The sequence below is a fragment of the Mesitornis unicolor genome, unplaced genomic scaffold (genome assembly GCF_000695765.1).
Source record: "Mesitornis unicolor isolate BGI_N332 unplaced genomic scaffold, ASM69576v1 scaffold5600, whole genome shotgun sequence".
Taxonomy (NCBI): domain Eukaryota; kingdom Metazoa; phylum Chordata; class Aves; order Mesitornithiformes; family Mesitornithidae; genus Mesitornis; species Mesitornis unicolor.
In genome coordinates, this window is record NW_010157493.1 from 93220 (window position 1) to 116746 (window position 23527).

The window sequence follows — 23527 nt, forward strand, 5'->3', positions numbered from 1 at the left end:
AGACAAATAACTACGTCACCAAAACATGCCATACTACACTTAGTCCTACTGGGAAATGCTTTGCTGTTTAACTATTTTAATTAAATTACTGACTTAAAGTACTAATAGTTTAATTAATGATGCTTAGTTTACTCCGTGCAATTCTAGCACAGCTAACTTCAGTTAACTTTTGTGTTGAAATCATATTTACCCGTTCATGTAAGACCTGAAGTGTTTAGGTTTTTAAACCACTGTCTGGCAGATTTTAGCGTGATTTGAAACTGCAGGAATAAATCAAAATGGTAAAACTCTCAATCATCTTCAGTGCATGTAAACAACCTTTATAAATTCAAACATACACAATTCCCTCGTTTCCAAGTCAGAATATAAGCTACATAAACACGATAAGTCTTAGATTATTTTTATTGTATGGTTAGTGCATACTGAAATGGAAACCAATATATATGTCAGAGTATTTCATTTGTCACTATGTAATGCTAAGCACAAGATTCATTAAAAATTATGTTTCTACAACTCTGTATTCTGAATGTAATTTGTTTAAAATGTTCTCTAAACGGAAAAAAAACAAAGTGGAAGATAGCCCCAAGACCTGGAGCAAAGCCTACTTCTTATACCAAGATATTGCAGGGAAATTTACATAAAAATATACGGATATTACCAGGATTAAAGGGAGAGTCATCTAAAAAGCATGACAAATGAACAAGCTGAGCAGAACTAGCAGTTCTGCAAGCAACGAACAGCGATCAAACGCTGAATGTAGTCATCTTTGCTGCCCATTCAGAATATTCACTTCTAACTTCTAAAAGCTGTTTTCAGTAACTACTGTTCTTTTACAAACAGGAATATTCAATACAGAAACAGAAAGGCTGATGAATTATGATAGGAATTGAAGCACACTTACTTTTCAAAGGAGAACAGCTGTTCTTTCTGAGGTGTACATTTCAGAAGCTGATCCAATATTTAAAGTGGCCACTCGGAGCAGCACCTTGATTAGGAGAAATGTTTACAGATTTACATAGAAGCTCCACATGAAAGAATCTTTAGATCTTCACTGAAAACCAAGGTTTGTCCTATAAAAGATTTTGTGAAACGAAGCAAACTGGGTTGTTGGTTTTTTTTCAAACATGAAAAGTATTTTTACCTTCTAGATCAAAAATTACAATTTAAGTGAGTAATTTCATGCTTCAGGTTGATATCCTCACTACTTAATATCCCAAAATAATTATTTTATTAAAGTTCTTTTATGTAAACACAGAACATATCGCAATTATTCACCCAAATACAAGAGCTAGAAGTTAAATCAGGAGCACAGCACAGAAGGAAATTTCAGTAATAAGTACCCCTGAAAGTTAGAGAAGCACCAGTCTTTTTATTTAGGTGATGGTTGCTGTTTGCTTTTTACACATTTGTAGTAGCTCTAACCCACTGGAGAGAATCAACTGCTAGAGACCCACTGACAGCATTTTTAGGGACATGAAGTGAAAACAGACTGTGCCCCGAAGAATGACAGATAAGGAACAAATTACAAAGAGGATTTTTTTTCCCAAAGCACAATGAAAAATGAAACAGAGAAGTATGTGTGTGTGGCCAACTCCAGATTCTTTCTAGAATTCCACTTTTGCTTCTGTAAAAAGCTAAAGATCTGTCACTTCTTATGTTTAGGGTTGTTTTGTTTACAGAATTCCATTCATAGAATTGAAGTACTGTCACTGGAACTGCATCCACAACATTGCTTATGACCAACTTTCTAAGCTATGAACTTTGTACACTTCCTGAACCAAATCCTACCGCCACTCCTCAGAAAAGGCCTTGTTCAGAGTATACTGGAGGGTGACAAAGCAAGAGGCAAAGGTTACAAAGAATCGGACTGTGCTGCTTCTCCAGTGCAGAACTGTTACTGTTTCGCTATACCCTGAAAAAACAAGAAGCACTGGACAGTTGATGAGAGAGCTTTTAATGAGATTTGTATGAGGTAAAACATAACCACTCACAAAGCCATTCAAGTCATGCTTTTCCTGCAGTTACACATCCTAACACACTTAGAAACATTTTAGACATGAAAATTTGCATTTCTTTCACATCACTATCACTTACTTGGTGAGAAGGTCAATAAAGGGATCTAAACTTTAGGAGAAACAAGCTTGAAAGCATTAATGTTCAGGAAATAAGGTCAGGGATGTCTACAGTGTGCTGAAACTCAAGAAACAGGGATGCTGCAGTTGAGGACTTCTAAAGTTTCCTGGGAAAAACAAACCATTCTCCAGTTCAACTGAAAAAAGCTGATATATCTTCAAATCTGAAACCTTCAAAAAAGTCAAAAGGGAAAATTAAAAGGAGGCAGTATTTGAATTTTTGCAGATATGAAGACACTTCTCCTGATGCCACTTCTCGCAAATCATAAACCCTGTCCTTGTGTTTTGATAGCCATCACACTCATTTCTGATATAAAAAATGAAATAAAGCCCAAGTTGCAGCAGTCAAATGGAATGTCTGAACATGACACTGAAGCAATACCTACAACTGCAACTGCTCAAGTGGTGCCTTACTTTGTGCTCATGAGAATTATCCCTGGTCCCACTCCAAATAACTGGATCGAGGCCTTGGAAGCCATCAGGAGCCTACTCCTGTCAGAGGAAGTACAGGTAAGAACAACATAACAACTGCTGTCCTGCTGATCACCTCTCTGCAATAATGAGCCTCCCATATGCAGAAGTGTTTTCTGTGTTCTTATTGAAAGAAATATTGGAACAATTATTCAGAGGCCAATCTTAAGAAACACAAGACGAATAAATGAATAGCTACAACTAGGGATTATTAGGTAATACACTAGTAGGAAAAATTACAGCTATTTAAGTACTCATTTGTTTTCCCCAAACACCTTTTAAAATATACACAAAATTTGTACTTTAGATGCTTAGGCATTATTTCTAACACTCTGGTTTGCATTCCTAGGCAGAAATGTAAATTCAACCACTACCAAATCTATTAGGCACCTATGATGCTGATCTGCAGAAGGGCACTGTTCCAGCTGAGTCTCTTTTAGTACCTTTTGCCCTGCCAGTGAGATTTATCTACAAGGGGAAGCACTTCTAGAAATAAAAAACAAAACCAAAAAAGCAGTCATGGAGAGGAGGAAAAAAAAAGAAAAGTACTGCAGGGAAGAAACTCTGACTGTGCTTTGATACAGTGCTCAGTTAGGGAAACAGACGTCTAAGCAGGCCACTCTCACCAAACAGCCCTGAGAATGAAAGGTTAGCTGGCAGGACTTGACTTTTCAAAGCACTCTAATCACTTAACCACTCAACACATATGAAAACACAGAGACCCAGCTTAGCAACTTTAAACCATCTCACAAAAAGCCGCTTTACTCTAGAAGTCTTAGACGGCAGTTGTGCACTCCGAGTACTGCATGTGAGTTCCAGTATCCTCTTCAAAAACATATTTAATTCAGAAGGTATCATTCAGTAGCTACAGTGCCAAGCTTGAAAACCCTACCAATAACTAGTTTCCATTGTGAAGATAAGAACAAAGAAAGCTTTATTCCTGTGATCACACAAGTAATTCAAAGGCAATTTTAGGGCTTTTCCTTAAAAGGTTACACAAAAACATTTACTCTTACATTTAACTGCATAATGTTCAAATTCGGAGGTGCACTTCGATAGCGCAGCTACTTTTTGGCATGACATCCGGAATCTGGGTACTCCCTTTTGCTTTCAGGGTTCAAGAAGTAAATGGCTCTTTAGAAGATGATTTCATCAAGTCTATTTATTAATGCATTTCAAGTTTCAAAAAACCTTACATATCTTTGCACAATACTTTATTTTTTGCATTTTTTTAGTAAAAATTTCCAAAGTGAACAAAAAAAGATACTGTATAAAACACAGTGGACATGAAATCGACAGTAGTATTCCATTTCATTGTCTTGAACTTTCAGTTTTACCACATCTTGACTTGCAGTGGAGAGTTCAGTGCACGTTTCTGTTTTCAGAAAACATTTAACTTAGACTCAAAATAAAATAGGGCAGCATCTGTCTGCCAAAATCCTACCACAGGATAACATTACAGGCAAAAAATTTACATGTTCCAAAGTCTACCACACTCAAGAAGTTACTAAGAACTCTTGCTGAATAAAAGTCACCATTGTAGAAATGCAAACCCACTTCCAATCCTTGCACAGTCTTAAAACAAATGTATTTAAAATGACTTAAAAGCAACTACATACACTTCTAACTAGTTAAGATCATTTAGAATTATTTATATAGTCTATTGGACTTGGGGTTTCATGTACAAAATTTGTCTCTAAACCATGTACAAAAAGCTGTCTTTTGAAAAAGTTACCACGTACTGTACAAGTTTACAAGGAAGAGATCCCATTATATTCTGTAACATTTTTGGCCTTGCTGGCTTGTGTCACATTATGAGAATGATTGTGTAAACCTTATACTCTTAAAAAACAAAACAAAACAAAACAAAAAGACCAAAACGAACACCCCCCCCAACAAAAAGAAAAAACCAACCCAAATGCAAACAAAAAAAAACCCCCAAACAACAACAAAAAGAAGCCTGTCCAACTCTTAGTAAATTTTCTCCTAAGCAAAGCCAGGAAAATTATAGCCATTTGAGTCTCTAATTAGCTCGGTGCTTTTGGAAAGCAAGCAATAAATATATCACAAGCTTAAACGTTTTGTAATGCCCCCTTTCGTCTCCTGCATAGCAGTAAGCACCTTAAGACATCTTTTGTTTCCTCTTTCAAAAATGCCAATTACTTACATTCATAATAAAAACTTTGGAATGGGACATTGTGCTGTTGAACTTCACTACTGGTATAAAATGTAGGAAAATTGGTAGTCCTACCTACAATTTTAACTCTGCCACAGTAGCAGGGCAAATCACTCTACTCTAGTGGTTATCAATCAACAGTATAATGCTGAAAAGTTATCCAAATATCTGATAAATTAAAAAAGAAAATAAAAACCCTACAGCTTTCCTTTCTTTCCACATCCCTCAGAACTCAAAACTTCATCGTCATACTGTAAGAATATCCGAACAGCCCAAATAAACTGGTTGCAATTTTAAAAACAAGTTGAATAACAGGCAGAACTTTATAACGACGCATGGAAATATTTCATTTCACTATTCATTATTTAACTGAATAATCAGACAAAAAGATTTACGCTGAACTACAGGAAATTAGACATTTCTAGAAAACATTTTTGAAACATTCTGGCATTTGCAAAGTTTGCAGAACACCTGCTGTATCTCTACAGGACCATTCAATCTGGTATGCTATGTCTTAGCAGCTGTTTGATAAAGATGAAATGAGCGCTTGAAACAACTTTGATCATGATAAAAAAGTTTGATTTGATTCAAAACTGCTGTGTAAAGCATCACAGGATCCTTGACCATTACACACCATCATCCTCTGTTATCCTGAGTATGTCAATTAAACAGTAATTTCTTCATTAATAGCAGAAAAGTTTTATAATACAAAGAAACATCCATATTGCAATTCTCTTGTTTACAATTGCACACAAGTACGGGTGTACGTTAGAAATACATGTCTGCATATAACAACGTATATACATTGACAGGTAATGTCTCCAATGCTGAGGTGCTCTAGCTTCCTAGCCTTATCTGGCAGTTGAAAAAGACTTTTTTTTTTCCCAATTCTTGAGCAGAAGTGTTACTACAGCCATGTCTGCCTGCAAGTGAAGAAAATGCAGCAATGAAGAGCACAGAACGGGGAAAGAATCACGATACTCTAGGACTTTTTGCCACTAAATTAAAAATACGCCAGAAAAACACTTTTCTTCTTTTTTTTTTTTGAGCTGGAAGATTAACTCATTAAAAATTAACCATTTCCACTTGTTTTGAGGGCATATCATGCTTTTTTTTTTTTTCCTTTCCTCTTCAATTTTTGAGAGTTAGACCAGGGACAATGACTTATTAGGTTTTCTTTGGAGTGAGTTTTCCCATTGTAGGCACTAGGAAGAACCAAGGCAAAAAGCTGCAGTCAACGTCTCATATGTCCCATCTGATAGCTCTCTCGGGGCCTTTGCCGCTGTGGTGGCTGAGTGGTTTGTGGTGGTCTCCTCCTTTTTAAAGTGCCTGTTTTCAAAGAAAGGTACACGTTATCAACGTGAATTTTAAAAAGGAGAAATGGTTTCCAGAAAAGTTGCTCTGGTCATGCAAATTAAACTTAACTATTTTTCTGAAAGGCTTCAGACATAGACCTGCAAGGTTTTAAATTGACGAACTGCATGGAGTATTTACAGAATACATTTTATTATCTCAACAGTAGCTCCTTAAGCAGGTTGATTCTTGTAAATGTAGCATGGAATAGGAAATAAAAAGAACTCTTGACTTTAAAAAAGTCTTCAAAGCTTTCTTTTGATATCCATTATTATTTTATAGGAAAATAAAGGCAAGAATTACTTGTTTTTATGAACTGTTCAACTGGCATGAATTCCATTTGCAGTTTCACAGTGCCAGACTAAGAACTGTAAGTTGGGACTCCTAAAATTTCCCCTCAGAACAAGACAGTTGAGGATAAAACATTTCTCTATAGATTTAATTAGCTGGTGTACTCACCTGGAAGCGGTTTATGAGGAGGCAACTTTGGATTACTGCTTGGAGTATGAACACTGCATATCTTAATGAAACCAGCCATTAACATGATCAAGGCAATTCCCATCAGCAACACCGCCCACCAATAAGCCTAAAAACATTTAAAAAACTAATTTAGAAGGGCTGGCACACATGCACAAGAAACAGGGGTCACTGAATACGGCTTTCCTTTGCCTTTTAAGTCATCAAAAAGCTGTTCTGAAACATCACTGAAAAGACCGAAACATTTAAAAGAAAAACATCCCTAAAGTTCTTCCACAAAAAACCCAAATACTTCAGATTCATTCTATTATCAGAAGAGTATTTCCCAGAAGATACACTACAGCAGAGCTGTCTAAGCCTAAAACAATCCACCGCTTGCAGAGAATTGACTATGCAGCTCTACAGTGGTGTTCCGTTGTAGCTCTTCTCCCAGTCTATTATTAGGAAACTGTCATCCAGTGCAATAAAAATAAGAAACACTACAGTTCAATACCTTTAGTTCTTTAAGAAATTAGAGCATTCATATATGAACAGCTAAAATGGGAAAACTCAGTAAATTAACATGAACATTAAGACCAAAACCAACAGTGGAATAAATAGAGGTGTTAACACAAAGTATTTGTCATTTGTTTCCACTCCCTTCAATCTGTCAAACTTATTTGCTGCACTCAGAGTGCTTTTAGAAAAACTAGTAAAACAAGGACTGATTGTACTTGGAAGAATGCTGAAGTACTGTATATATACGGCAGCATTTACCAACTGTGAATACTGATGAACAAGAAAATGTTATATCAGACTGGCAAGATAAAGAAGTACTTACCACAATCCATTCTGCGATATTTTCATATAGTTCCGGATTAAAAATTGCTTTCTTTAATCTAGCTAGAGGGCCATCAGCATCTACTAGCCGGCACCTCATAAACACATCACAGTAGCCTTTGAAATCATTACAAGGAGATCCAGGTTGCAAAGTAATAGTTTCACGGTGAAAGTATTTCTCCCACTGGTTAGAGCCTGTACTTGCACAAGAAGCTGGGTCCACTGAGAAGTGAATACAAATGAGATTAATCAAATTGTTAATGTATTAAAACATATTCGCATGAATACCTTGGTGTTCAACTGTTCAAAATGCTTCTGAAAAATTTCAAGTTTCTACCAGTTGTCAAAAACTAAAACATAATCATTTATTTCTACAAAATGCAATGCAACGTCGATCTGAAACTAAGTACTAACAAAATCGCAGTATGCTCTCTAGTTAAAAAATACCCTAACATATAAACACCCTGAGAAGATTCCTCAGACACCCACTGCTATATTTATGCTGACAATCCAGAGAAATCTTACTTTTTCTCATGCAGCAGACATGACACAACTCTCGATCGTCCTTGCCATCTGAACTAGCACACGTACATTCCTCCAAGCCATGCTTCTCACAGATAGAGCCAGCACATTGCTGTTTGAGACAAAAGCACCAGAACACAAAAATAAATTTCACTTTTAAGCACACTGACGGTAGGAAAGATGCTAATTTTTAATAGCTGAAAGCATAATTGTAGGTCTAAAGATGCTCATCAATAAAAATAATTGCTTGACTTTCTTCTAAAGTTTACAAAACAAATTCCTACAGCTATTCAATTGCAGTGTTTAGGCTTATTTGATACTTTTAAAGACAATTTACCCTACTTCATTTTTTAACACTGTATCTTCAGTTAGGGCCTCTGAGTACCCTGCGAAACACTCAGCACTGCAACCGACACTGAAACTTCGTGACTCAAAACTATGGTTAGGAAAATAAACCAAAAGCATGTCTTAAAAATAAGATAAATTAATGGCAGAAAAGATTCTGTATTTAATTCCACTGTGGGAAGATACTTCAAATTCAAGTGAAAAAAACGCAGCATATTTAGAATCTTGTTTCAAAACCAACTAACTATATAAAGGTAAGTCCTCTATCTTTAAGATGATTCTGAATTAGCTGAAAAATTATTACAAGCGGTATCATTTGATTAAAAACCCAGACTGTGGAAAGCAGAGGCTTACAGCAACACAACTTACAGCTCTAAGAGGACGACTTTTGCTTGTTTCTGCTTCCAAGTAAACATAAATCAATTTATAAGAGACTTCCCATCAATGTTCCATGGCAACTGCCATAGACCCTAACCCAGGAAACTGATGGCAGTTCAGAGTGATTCTATATGCTTACACACCTGTGGAGGATCTCCACATGCACATGGGTGGAGGAACTGTGTATTTCCATTAAACCAAATTCAACACGTATTGATAGCATCTCGAACTTTCTAAGGCAACAAAATCACTTGACCAAAACCAAAGAAAACTGAAAACATGAAACTAGGAAATGAACCACTTCCATATTCCCGATTTAAAACAAACAAGCAAACAAAACTTTAAAGGGAACTTTCTGAAATAGTAAAGCTAGCTTGATATTTGTTACCTGCTTCCTAATATCTGGTGTACCTTCACAGTCATTTTGATTGAAACCAATAAATTATTTTTATTGCAAAAGAGATTAGTCTTACACTCTTTTCCATGAAGTATTGAATCCATACCACTGCATAATACAGCACCTTGGAACAAACAACTGTGGTTGCATGTGACAGTAAAGAAACCAACGTACCCCTTTTATGCAAACTTGTGTGTTCCTGTTGCAATCTGTGAAGTTTGGTTTAGGCTCAGATGCTGGGCAGAGAGCACTGACACCATTACACATTCCTTCTTTTGCACAGTCTGAATCATTTCGACACTTATCAGTCTTCAGTTTGAAATTACACTGTGCAGTACAGCAGGGGCCTTGAGTAGGGCTAGAAATGAGCAGAAAACATGGATGTAAAGAAAAAGTATGAACGATTCCAGAAAAACTACTCTTTCTGAAACCTACTCATGCACTCACATGTTTCTCACTTGTGCTGAGTAAAGCTTGAATTGAAAATTATTCTTTACATCCCTGAAGGTAACAAAAGCTGATTGTGCTTAATACGTATTTCTTAATCATTGTACAGGCACATTTTAAATTGAAATATTTAGAAGATAACAGCATTTCAAAGTTTGTGTATATAAAATATTCTATTAGCAAGTTGGCAAAATTAATTCAGGAACAACTGATTAGTTTGATAGTCTCAATGTAATAAGTAAGTCAACGTTTTTCTGTCACCAATTAACACCCATAAGAATTTTCTTTCCCTGCCTTCTGCAGCCATACCATTTACACTGTGCAAACAAACAAGAAAAGGGAAGGAGACAGGTCACATCAGAAATCAGCCAGCATACAAATAAACTCTGGGGGGAGGAAAGATTTGTCAAAGCAGCCATATAGCTTCACTCATTACACCAAAACACTCGGGCTCCTTTCTGTCACAGACAAAGCACTTGAGCCCATTATGCCACGTACACCAGTACATCATGAGGATATCTGGTGAAATGGCAGGAAACAATTACTTCTCTCTCTGACGCTGTGTTTGAGTACATATGCCATTACAAGCAGCGGAAGAGCGCAGGTTATAAAACGTACATAACTACTTGATTAAAGCTAAGCCTCCTGAATTCTCATCTCAACTTATTCTGCATCTCAACATTATTCGCAGTGTGCTCTTTGGCATTCAGTGGACATCAGAAGACAGCACAGACCTTCTGGAGGCCAGGGTCTCACTGCATGCTAAAAAAAAACAACCCTCTTACGTCACACATGAAAGACTAAAAGCCATGTAAAGCAGCTGGATAGATGACAGTTCTAGAAATGTATTTTAACATGTTATTTATGGCATCCATTCTTACCCTTGGATTTGCTTGACATGTCTTTGGAAACCTCTTTGTACAGCAAAATTTTCTACCTTAATAGAACTGAAAAAAGGGAATCCTAAAACAAAAGTGATGCAGCAATTCATATTTAAGAGTGTTCCAGCAGGGCATAAAGGTAGACTACAGTCAGCTGAAAACAAGAGAGCGAAGACAAGAGAGAGCGGTGGCACCTGGCGTACTCAGAACAAAACAGCTCCTCACCATAGATGCAACATAAAATCTCAAAAGCTAATTATAAATCAAGACAATGTAAAGCCTTTATTTCAGCAGAAACAGTAAGAACTTGCAAGACGGACACAAAATTACTGCAACTTGAATTCACAGGAGATAGTCCTACTGTATCTGCACCATCAAATACAGGTTAACAGTAGATGCTACTTCTACTCCCAGGATGACAAAGATAATTTATATGGTAAGAAAGTTTAAGTAGGAAAAATTTTGTAAGTTGTATTAAAAAGCTGAGCTGGTTTAGACTTAAAAATAGTACTAGGTTTTTTTAAACATCTTTGGCTAAGAGTCTAACCAGACATGAGACTTATGTCTGACTAGAGAGGAACAAAAGCTCATGCCTTTCATGTGAAAAAAATCCACTTAAGTTTTCAGATGAGGTAAAAATTAAGCATGTATATCAAGTCACAGAATGAAAAAGATACAAGTTGACTCGCTTTACTGTAAGTCTTTTGATCTTTAAAAGTTCCTCTTATAAATCACTGTGTACACAACACTGACAAGATACACGGTGACTTAAACATAGTTTAATACAATCTATAAAACAAGCACTAAAAAAGAGAAAAAACCCATCAACTACATCCTTCAGTCGTCTTCCAGTTAGGCAACCCTGTAGAAATGGCACTAGGATAGGATCCAGTTTCACTGTATCTCCTACTATCCTTTGGGCAGTTAATACTTTCCTATAGCTATCGTAAAAATAACATCCTGGTCCAGTTTATTTTCAACCATAGTTTTTACAAGACTTCAGTCTAACACGTTTCCAAGAAAGATAACAGAATTTCAACACATATTTGTCTGCACAGAATATTACGATTATGCTATGCAAGTAAACAGATTCAGATTCTAAACCACCAACTATAGCTACCACTAAACTCCCAATATTAGAGCGTACTGTAAGAGACGTGCACAATACCTGCAGTGTTTGTTTGGTTTTAACTTGCATTTTTTATCTTCTGATTGGTTTGCATCATAACAGCATTCATCCTTACACTGGTCACTGTAACCACAATCACACTGTTCTCCTTGCTCAACCAGTCCGTTACCACAGATGGGTTGACCAGACTCTGAAAAACGCCAGTATATTTATGTACAAAGCAGCACAAACAACATGCAAATAGACTTAGACATTGAATTGCAACACCATCCAGTTAATTGTGACTGAAAATGTCTGGTTAAGGTGGACTTCAGACCAGGGCTCAAGTCAACTTGTATTATTTGCTTGCCAGCCAACTTAGCCATTCCTACAATTTGGAATTTTAGCCCTCTGACTAAGCGGTTTCTGCTAGTAACAGTGGGAGTTTCTTGTGTGGACAGGAAATCAAAAGTGATAAGAGGAAGTTTTCTGCTAAGCCTCCAATGAAGCATCATCCTTTCTTGCACTCCTCCTTTAACAGAACTGGAAGACCTTAAGGCTAAAGCTGATGGTACTGAGGTGAATGAAAACCCATATTTACCCACTGCACAATCTCACAAAATCTGTGAGAGCTCATACATCACAGACTGCAGAAAGAAAATTCCTGCAAGATTCTTATTTTTAAAAAATGTTTAAATAGAATTTCCTGTATTTCAATTTGTGCTCCTTGCCTCTTGTCCTTTCACTGGGCATGACTGAAAACAGTTTGGCCTCATTTTCTTTACTCCCTCCCACCAGGTTTTTATAAAGACAGACAAGAGCCTCCTCTCTCCCCAGACTTCTCTTCTCCAGACCAAACAGTCTCGGCTCCAGCCTCTCCTCATGTGTCAGATGCTACAATCCCTTAATAAACTTTGTGACCCTTTGCTGGATTCAATCCTGTATGTCCATGTCTTTCCTGTACTGGGGAGCCCAGAACTTGATAAAGTACTCCAGATCTCAAACTTGTGAATTCTTAACTTACAGAATCTTTCAGTAAACTATACAAAAAAATTGGTAAGATAAATAAAAAAGTAAAAATTAATAAGTTTCTAGTTACAGATTATAGTAACAGCTTAGTCATTCTGCTTCCAAGATGACTAAATACATACCAACAAAACAATTATTTCTTTTTTTCTCAAGAACTTGGCTGATATTTCGAATGCTACAGACAGAGAACTTGTTGTTGTTAAGTTTGTCCCCAGAAGTAGCTCTTGCATACATTATATAATTGCCATTTTCTTTCTGTCCCAAGTTCTTGGACTCTCCTGGAGTACACTCCATTCCAGAATCGTGCTGGAAGAACGAAAGAATTATTTCCATCAAGACAGCTTCTCTAATTTCTTGCTATCTTTTTAAACATGTGCAAAAGTAACCCAGTTTGTTAACCTTAACACAGTGAGAATAAAAGGTAAAGTATAAAACCAAAAAACCATGTTATACTCTAAGGCTTCTTGGAATAGAAAAAATATAGAGAAAGCAAAGGTTTGTTTTGTAGGTTTTTATGTTAGTTTATTTTGCTTTGTCTTTGATTGTTTTCCCAGACAACTGTAGCAACTACCTAATTTCATATGTTTTAGCCTATTTGCATTCTTGGTAATGTATACCCCAAGTGCACGTCCTGGAATGAATACTGCCTTGAAAAAGTTGCCATCTCCTAAGAAGAGTGGCTTTATGATCACAAAAGGGTGATAAGTATTCTGTGGAATAAAAAGCAGGAGGAGTTAACTGAAACAGCAGTCCATTCTTTGTGCTTGTTTTGAGGGAGGTGCAAAGAGATCTTCAGAATAGAGCAGAAGCTGTTTCTGTCAGCCCGTGACTAGACCCATACAATATCCAGCATAGTGAATGAAATGCATTACAGGTTGGCATACTAGCAAATAGCAGACTGACAACACACTAAGTTAAGCATAAGAGGAACTCTAATGCTGTTCTGATGCATTCAGCTTTACAGAAATACAACCTGTATCTCCCACAGTAGTAGGTATATTTTAAAATTTGCAACATAGCTGTGAGAACTGTATCGTTTATTACAGTTTGGTAGAACCAAATGTGTACTTTCACGTATTTCCCTGGATCAAATGCTAGGGAGTAAAATGAAAAGAAGCATATTCCAGGCTGATCCAAAACAGGAGCAACGTTTCGCTCAGTGGGACTGGTGTTTCAGTTTCATGTGCTCGTATTTCCAGTTACACTTGGAAGGCCTGTTCCCACTCAGAGCAGTGGTACTAGGGGTTTTCTCAAGGCACGTGAAGAAAGCATTCACATGTGAACATGTGTTTTGGAAGAACTCATCATTCCTGTCATATCTTGATTTCATTTTACTTCCAAGAGTAGAAAGCCTATATACTTAAGTTTAAAAATAAAAAACCCAAATCAGAAAACTTTCTCTCATCTCCAGCAAAACCAAAAGCCTCATACTTTCAGCTTGTGACAAAAAAACCATGTCCCTAAATGACTGGGAAACAATTCTGCTCTAAAATATTGTTCCCAGCATCTTAATCCTCTCCACAGATTTCTTAGGTAAACTTGTAAGTATAAATAATTGAACATTAAAAAGAGCCAGTTCTATCTTCACTTATTGAATAAAGCTTCATCTTAACCAATTTTGCATTGATTCTTCCTCCTCTCTAGGATAAACCAAAATACATTTTAAAGGTGTGTGTGACACTAGTCTTCAATAAAGAACAGGGAAGTTTTTAGGGAATAATCATATAGTGCACAAGAGATTCACCTAGTAGAAATAAACAATTTACAAAATCCATTGTTGCACCAGTGTTGTCAGATACTCATAAAGGGGGTTTAGTTCAGCAATTTGCTTTTTGTCTGTATGCAATGTGCATGGACATGTGCACATGCAGACACAATCATATTCCCCTTGTTTATAAGTAAAAACCCCATTTGCAAATCACACACTTCAAAATGGTTGAAAGTGAGTTAACAGATCAATACTAATACTCACAGGGGAACCAAAGTTATGCCCAACCTCATGAGCAAAAGTAATGTGAGAAACCTTGGGAGGAACATGGGAGCCATAGTTCTGAACAGTGATGATTCCAGTGTTCAGAGACTTCTTCTTACCATCAGAATACAGTTTGCTCTTTTCACATATTCCACCAGAACTCCCTGCATTTAGACAAAAGCACAACAGTTAGTCATTTAAGAGCACCACCACCGTCGTAGTTTTCTAGTGACATTTAGCAGAAACAGCTTGCCTTCTCAGCAGACATTACAGACTAAGAGTTCTTCTGGGTAACCAATATTAGCCCAACTTTGAAAATATATTCTATTCATCCAAACTAATGCTCTCAGCACTGAATGGATACATTCCCACAAGATGTTAGCTGTTTTAGAATAGCTATTATTCAAGAGCTATTTTGGGCTTTCATTACATGGACAAGCCCTGATTTTATCATACCTGTACTACAAGACTAGCAGGGTACAACGTCCAATTCCCATTCTACATCCCATTTGGATTTCACTAAGTAAAAAAAAATCACCGCAGTAAAGTCACGTAACGTAACAGAAATAAGAGCATTGATATAAAATGCCTAAGATTAGTTATATATCCTTGTCAGCAAAAGTGACTCTATTTTCCACTGGACTAACTAAAGCTGAAAGTGCTTTTGATGTGTGGGTTAATCAGACCCGTATTTAGAAGATGAACAATCAAGTGTATCACATTTACTGTTTGGAAAAATCTCAATTTCACGGAATTTTTCCGTAACTTCAGTTTGTACTGAGGCAGTATCCATGTTCTAAAATTCAGCTATTCTACTGCTCACATAAAAGGTGTCTAAAAAAAGGTTCTAAAGAAGTTTCACAGAATCCCAGAACGTTAGGGATTGGAAGGGACCTCAAAAGCTCATCCAGTCCAATCCCCCTGCCGGAGCAGGAACACCCAGATGAGGTTACACAGGAAGGCGTCCAGGCGGGTTTTGAATGTCTGCAGAGAAGGAGACTCCACAACCTCTCTGGGCAGCCTGGTCCAGGGCTCTGTCACCCTCACTGAGAAGAAGTTTCTTCTCAAATTGAAGTGGAACCTCCTGTGTTCCAGCTTGCGGCCATTACCTCTTGTCCTGTCATTGTTTGTCACCAAGAAGAGCCTGGCTCCATCCTCATGACACTCACTCTTTTAATATTTATAAACATGAATTCCTTGCTTTCTGAAGTAAAATTTCATTTTAGTAAAAGATCCCATTTAATTTATGACAGTATGTGCATTAAGGATGAAAATCTCTCAAAGCAATTTAATTTTTCTTAATTAATATCAGTTTTGGTAGCAGCATTTATGGAATGCAGATTGCAATTCAGGCTGTGTTGCTCCGTCTATACACAAGACTGGACATTCCAACCCAGTTTCTTATTTACATAGGCCACCTGCGTATTATTTTTCCTATGTTTCTTCTATAGTCATTAAGGTGGGTCCACTGAACTGTTACTCCTCTGAATACTCCACTAATACTTCTTTGAGCATTTTATTCTCCTAAAAATCAAACTCAGAGACTGTCATACCACAACAGTTTTCCACATAGCTGCAGTACTCTACAACCAACATGTGCTTTAGAGGAAAGCACAGAAGTAAATGAAGTGGGGTTAGTGTACATCTCATGAACAGTTTAATACTTCTTCCACGACTACTCAAGTTCTGTTAAAGCTCTTGATAGTATTCTCATAACAGTATCCAATCTCTTGCAAAGTCTCATGGAACCTGTTGTTCTTCAGCCTAATTCCTTGTTACACAGACATCGCTCAAGGGAAGAACAAGAGAAGACTGTTCCTTCTAAATTTGATTTTGATTTCTGTGCAAGTTTCCACAAATTGGAATTTGTGCCGAGCTATAATTAAAGAATTTGTACTTAACAAAAATAAAGACTAGTAACTTTCAAATGTCTCATTTCATAAAAATAAGACATCCTATAAAACTAATACCTCCAGGACAAGCATCTTGAGATGCTGCACACATGAAGACCACTCTTTGGTTTTTTGTTGGTTTTTTTTTACATCAAGAGACATACTTCAGCCCCACAATACACAACTAAATTGAACCTGAATAAGAAGCTGTTCAAGAAGAGTTACACAATGATTATTCTGGTATCTCCCAGAAGAAGATCTTAATGATTTTACTTTAATTAAAAAAAAATAATTAAAATAAATCCAATAATAACTAGAAAACTTAAGTGTAGCTCTACTACAAAATTCCAACTGCATAGTTCTAAGCTGTTTATAGATAGCAGAAATACTTGTTTCTTCTGTCACTTTACTGGTCACTCATACCTGTGATAAATAAAAAGCCCTCTAAGTAACACCATTTTTGTCTAAGAAAAGAAGTATGTTTTTCTTTATTGTTCACATCTTGCTGATCAGAAGGACAGCAACACTAATTGAAGCGACACATGCTGTTTGTATTTTAAAGAAGTCCAACCATACATAACCAAAATTGTGAAAAGCCCGTTATGATATTTTTGTCTATTTGCTGTCAATTTAAATTACATAGTTTCTGCATTTCCTCTTTGCACCTACATACAACACTTTATCTCATAGCACTGAAGGTTTGCACAGAATTACCTGAAGGGGCTCCAACCCACGCCAGACCAAGGACTCCATCATCAAAATCACGGTCTGTAAATACATAGGCCAAGCAATAGTCATCATGATTCTGTTCTGAGTTCAGTTCCAGAAACTTTTCCACGCCAATGTTAGGAAATCTGAAGGGATTTGAAGAGTCCTTCTCATCTACTGTTGTGTTTATCTAAAAGTAAATGGAAACACACTAAGACATGATTCATTTCCACTTTACTTGTAAATACCAGCTAAGAGACTTACTGTTATCAGTATCTTGTTACTTTAAACAGTTAGAGATGCTGCTAAACATTTACAGGCCTTGACAGATTACTACCCAAATATCTGCAAAACCAAGTTATACAACAAAGAATTGCATTTATGTAGTAAACCCCCACTCTTATTTCTTTTTCTTTTCTATCAGGACCCAAAATTTTATATTTATAACCTTAAATCACCACTTTTAGAAGGAACTTTCAATGTGGATAGCCATTACACATTTTACTATTAAAGTTCTTGGAGAGCAATATAGTCTAGTTGCTGCACAGTCAACACTGCTGAAACATAAGAAGTTGATTCCTATAATAACTGACTACAGCTTAGTAACAGAAGTAGTGGGTTTTGACAATGAACACTAAAACCAAACCAAATAAATGGGTTAGGGAACAATTTACTACAGAGATGCCTGTGTTACAGAGCTACTAAAATAAATGGCTACAAGTGAATTGCAACAGGACTTTTGAAAAATACAGCCTCCAAGCAATATCAGCGAAGCTGGAAGTATTTCCAAGACAACTTACTCTTATTCGTTTCACCATGAAGCTGATGTTACGGATTCCTGAGAAATCTGTTGACTGATAAATTGTATCAATTGCTTTAACATGGCTGGATATCTGTCAAAAAGAAAAGCATCTCCAGTTCAAAGATCTCAGCACTACACTATAGCTCATCTCAAACAGCAACAACCACAGGGCCCCTATGCTTACATTTAAGATACTGTACCATATGAAGTCTCACAGGCCTTTTTACTCAAATGTTAATGGCAAATAATGGAAATAAATCAATACATAACCTAGTGCCTGCACGGCCACCACAGTGGATAACAGCAAAGTATTTTGACATTTACCCCCATATCTATCACCTGTTTGTGATACTCATTTGATTCATTGCTATGGTAAGAGAGCATCATAGTTATAATTGTATTCCAAGGACTGTATTTCTTATTTTGTGAAAAAAAATTACTTGTTAAAGCATCATGCTTTCATTTCTGGTAGAACTCAAATGTGAAAATGATCACTTACCTTCTCCAAGAGCACACACAAACACTAACTCACTGAAAAGCTGATTTTGAAGGTGACTTCAGAGCTTTGGAAAACATTACTCAAACTGTATTGCATATGTACAGTGTGATGAATAAGAAGTACAAGTCAGATTTGCAAGTAGCGGTGAAACTCAGATTTCAATACAAGTCTGTTAACATGCTAGTTGTATTTTTAGCAAATGATCAGCAAAAAAGCCCATGACAGCTTTTTCCAGTTAATATATTGACAAATGAAAAACATCTGCCACTACATCAGATACTATAGGAACAGATCTCAGTGCCACTAGCTCACAGTGTTTTGAACTAAAATTTCAAATGGAAGGCTCTGCAAGTGTTAACAGAGAGGCTTGGCCGGCTGTCAAACAGAGCAGAGCTCTTCAGGAAGTATTATCTTTCTGAGTAAGAATTGAGAAAAGTCAGATTGTCAGTCTTGCTCAGAGGTGCTAAACAAACCACAGCTGCTATTACTAACTAAAGGAAGCACAAGTGCCCAGGACTTTCTCATAGATAGTTTCTTTTTAGAGAAATAAGAAAAGCTGTTTATATAATTGTCAAGATCTCTGCAACAACTTAAACAAGACATTCTAAAGTAAATAAATAGTAATACACACAATGAAACTACATGAAATGCATCAGAAGTACACAAATAAAGTAAAAGCAGATAATTTAAAACAAAGGAATGTGCAATACCTGTGCAATTACAGCTTCCCTTGTTCCATAATGCTTGTAGAACAGATGATCAGTCTGAATATACAGCTGGCAGGTATTTTTTTCAGCCTGAGTGGCACGCTTTTTTCTTAAAAGCTGTGGACCATCTTTCTTAGGCTCTTCAAAAGGCTTCTACACATGCACAGGAAATAAATACATCACTTTTGTAGACCTACGTGCTTGCCCAAAAATAGCAATGGATTTTTCTAAGCATACTCCACTAATACAAACAGATTTTCATTCTTTTTCTTTAATCCATACAGCTTCATGAATCTTGAATTAAACTAAGTATGTAACAGCCAGGTTTCAAGTATGCCATCTATTTTTAATGATGTCTCAGTCAGACCCTTCTGTGTATTTTGTATTACAAACGGCAGTCGTTGTGAAACACATTTTTTCATCCATGTGATCTTTGGCATTTTTCTTTTTCATAATCCCTTTCCAAGATGAACAAACAGTTTGTAGATTAGAAAAAAAACCAGTGCCGTGGGACTCAAATGCACACTCCCTAACACAGGTTATTTCAAATAACAAACAAGCCATGTTGTGTCGTTTTGTTGGCATATACTTAACTGACACCACAAAACGGTAGCAAAATTTTAAGCAGCTCAGAACATCGCTAACACCAAGAGAAACTCAGTGATTTACTGCTGGAAAATATATATATAAAAAAAATCTAATGTCATGAGAAGTGGTCCAAACCTGAAAGCAAAACACCTGCAGGACTGATCAGGTATGCAAGCTCCTTCCATAGACCGCTTACCTCCCATTAGAGGTAACCTGTTAGCATGCTGTACCCCTTTCAATCTTTCAACATTGCTAATAAGACCCTCCACTCACATCACTTCACTTACCACTGAAAGCACTCAGATATTACAAACGTTACATTAACGTAACTTGAAAATCTAAGAGTTACTACTCTTCAAGGACCAGCATGTAACTTAGAGATCCAGGGATCCTGAAACCCTTCCTTCTCAACTGCAATAAAATACATTCCTCATCACAAGCTTGATTTCCACATTTGCCTACAATTCCCATTGTTGAAAAATTTGAGATCGCATAGGATCCATTAAGACTGTAAGCTAGCACATCTATGCTGTAGAAGCAATGAGAAAAAGAATTTAGAAGAAATATGCAAATAAGAAACCTCTAGCACTAATTTAGGTGCCTCTGAATGTTGAGGGACGACGACTGACCAAAAGTAAGAGACAACATACAAGAAATACGAAGTTATTACACGCATTTCTAATCAACATAACCCGTTAGCCCCTGTTGTACCTCTGTTGTTGGTTCTTCTACAGCAGTCATCTGGTACTTCTGCATTCTTTCAAACACTGAATGATCTGCACAGCCTCCCTGTGGTCCATATTTATGTGGATACTCTAAAAAGAGGAAGGCCAGATTGAGTTTTCAAATTCCAAGAACAAGTGCAAAATAGGGCAGCAGCACTGCAGCTTATGCTGCTCGTGGCCAATATTGATCATGTGCTTTGAGGGAAGCATTCCAAGATTCAAGGTTAATGTGGCTGTCTTTTCATGAAACATTTCTACTAAGATACAGTCTTAGTTTTACAAACGGAACAAAACCAACAACTGCATCTTAACATTGTTTTCTTACAGATAGCAAAAGAAAACATGACAGGCAACACCTAACATAAGAACAAGAGCGATTATGTACACATCTGTACCAACCAGCTTGAACTCAACAGCAGCCTTAAAAAAATTAACTCACAATGGAAAATTACTGGAGATCAAGTATACTAAAGACTGCTTGGATAACACAGGGTTTTTTTCATTCTACTAGGTAAAATAGACCTAAAAAACCTTGCCAACATCCTTGGAGGATTCTGTTAACTTGGCTGAACTTCCACAGAATTTTTGAGAATTTTTATATAATGCAACTCAACTACCAATACATAGAAACTGAAACTCCAACGATCCTAGGTTTCAAACTTTATTATAAAATTCTAGAATTACGACTTTGCTAGCAATTTTATTGAGAAGGTGAAATGTGCAATTTCTATTCTGGAATGTAAACAATACAATTAAGGATAAGAGATCAGGACGTGTACATTTATACGTGTGTGTGTAGATTCAAAACTTACAGAATTACGGTTTATGACATTTACAGATACATGGAAAACTTACAGGCAAAGGAAAACAAGACTGAAGAGAAACATTTTCATCACCTCCTTCCTATAGCTGACTGTTTAAACTAGAAACAACACTGTAGTACTATCTGGGAGCATATCAATTAAACAAGCCTGAGATCCAAGCTCGCTCAGTGAGTATCCTACAACTGGCTGCCTACCAAGGACAATTCCTTCAACACTTGTCAGTGCAGATCTCACTGCACATGGGATTGTGCTTCAGACACACCTGGTTGGGTTTTGACTGTTAGTACCTATTAGACACTGGTAAGCAACTCGCAGAAGCTTCCTCTGGAGATGAGAAGTACTGAAGTGAAGGGGTCTTGCCCCTTCACTTTCTCTGCAGATTGGGTCTCACTATGAACTGGTGCACCAGTAAGAGGCAACGGAGGACAGATTACAGGAGCCACAGGCAGTGCACTTACTTAAGGAACCAGTTTCTGTAGCGAAAACCACAGTTTTACCATCATCTCAACAGAGCGCAGGTTCTGTCAGAAATGCCTAGACTTTACCAAGGTTTGTTGGTTTTGGGGAGTTTTTGTTGTTGGGTTGGTTTTTTGTTTGTTCGTTCGGTGGTTTGATTGTTTAAGAAAGTGTGAAGATCAGAATTACAGAGTAAGTGGAACAGACACACAGGAGTGGATTTATAAAGCCTAAGACCTGGTACTGAGGACCTGATGTCCACATTATATGCACGTCAGGGGATTTTACCCGGGACTAGCTCTAGTGTAGTCCCGTGGAGGCAAAGGGTGTTAGCAGCTGAAGCACGGGAGATGCACTCTTGGGGGATGCACTCTGGTACAGTTTCATCTGACAGTTGCCTTTAATTATCTTTGATTCTCATACCTGTTTCCTGCAGTCACACCGTATGATACTGCTGAACTGTTTCAATACACAAGCACAACTTGCTTCAGATTTTCTCCCTATACCATTAGGCTCTAAACATAGCACTTCAATCATTAAAAGCCAAGGGAAAAATTAAATAGCGAACAAGAATAATAATAAAAAAATGTCCTTGGCATACAGCTAAAGCTAGTTATGAAAAATCCCAGACCATCCAATAGGCGTTTATGCTCCAAAATACTCAAAAACTGGGTTCAGTGCACCCAGCAATTAGCTTAAAAGGACTGATCAAGAAATAGAAGCATTCTTCTAACCTTTATTCCTCTCAATCACACATATTTACAAGTATTTCAGAAGGTCATATTTAACACTTTCTTAAAAACTAGTTAACTGTGTTTAAATTAGCCTTATTTGTCATTAATATACTCTTTTGTCAAACTGGGTCCTTTTCCAGGTACAAGTATTTTACTGCAATCGTAAACTTTGCTCAGTGGGAAAGAACCAGATTCAATAAACATGCTTCTTGGCAAAGGAAGTTTCAGCCTAAAAGTAATTTTAAGATTATAGATGGGTGTTAAACAGTTATTCATTATCTCACTGGCAAGTGAATTTTATCTACCACAAAGGTATCCATGTACGATACTGTATCTCAAAACTTATTTCTAGTCTGAAACAGAAAAGCCGGTCCAACAGACATCAAAATCACTTTTCTTCAGGCAGCTTCATGCCTACTCTGACCAGTGTTTGCCAATGACATCAGCAAAATCTTGATACTGTGTGGGAGGTAATGTGTTTGGGCTTTAATAAGGTTGTTTCTTTAAATTAAGAAGAAAAAAATCCTTTGGAGAGTTAACTACAATGAATGTGCAGTACTTAGGGTTTTGAAAAAATCCCAGACTTCCCAAGGAACTGGTATTTTCCTTTCACTAGGTCACAGAAATGTTAATGAATTACTGTTGTTAGGACCTTGCAAGTTCATTTAATGATTTTCTGTATATTAGTTTCCCACATTTCAATTTCTGTCACCACACAAATACCATTTTTGAACGGCTGTCTCATCACTTTCCTCCCAGTAAGGTCAGCCACAGCACACTGCCAGAAGAACGGAGAGAGAGAAGGAGAGGGGGGAAAAAAGCTCTTAGTGTAAGCCACCTCACCCAGTCTGATTAGCAATGACGTGGAATACTGGCTTTCCTATAACCAATATTAAACAAAAGCACTGCTCCCTCACTGTCGAGGTCATCTGCACTTTCTGGGATCCCGTTTACTATCACTACCTTGTGGTTAAGAGCAAAGGATTATAGATATGTTCCTTCCCTTCTCCACATCCACCACCTTTTTTTCCTCCAACCATAGGATAAAAAACCCCAACCAAAACGACTGTATTTAATCTAACTAA

The 23527-nt window shown here is 37.0% G+C and overlaps 1 protein-coding gene across 1 annotated transcript in view; it reads right to left on the bottom strand.

The window, feature by feature from the left end:
* Positions 1 to 4560: 4560 nt before the first annotated feature.
* The window catches only part of ADAM10 (ADAM metallopeptidase domain 10), a gene marked incomplete at its 5' end in the record, with an annotated part of 36175 nt that continues 17208 nt past the window's right edge, over positions 4561 to 23527 (bottom strand). Inside the window, 12 exons of the mRNA XM_010180195.1 lie at positions 4561 to 6108; positions 6592 to 6718; positions 7430 to 7650; positions 7954 to 8062; positions 9245 to 9428; positions 11567 to 11717; positions 12658 to 12841; positions 14508 to 14671; positions 17114 to 17297; positions 17908 to 18000; positions 19119 to 19268; positions 20415 to 20518. Coding sequence (XP_010178497.1) covers positions 6014 to 6108; positions 6592 to 6718; positions 7430 to 7650; positions 7954 to 8062; positions 9245 to 9428; positions 11567 to 11717; positions 12658 to 12841; positions 14508 to 14671; positions 17114 to 17297; positions 17908 to 18000; positions 19119 to 19268; positions 20415 to 20518 — 1766 coding nt within the window. The remainder of the gene's footprint in view (positions 6109 to 6591; positions 6719 to 7429; positions 7651 to 7953; positions 8063 to 9244; positions 9429 to 11566; positions 11718 to 12657; positions 12842 to 14507; positions 14672 to 17113; positions 17298 to 17907; positions 18001 to 19118; positions 19269 to 20414; positions 20519 to 23527) is intronic.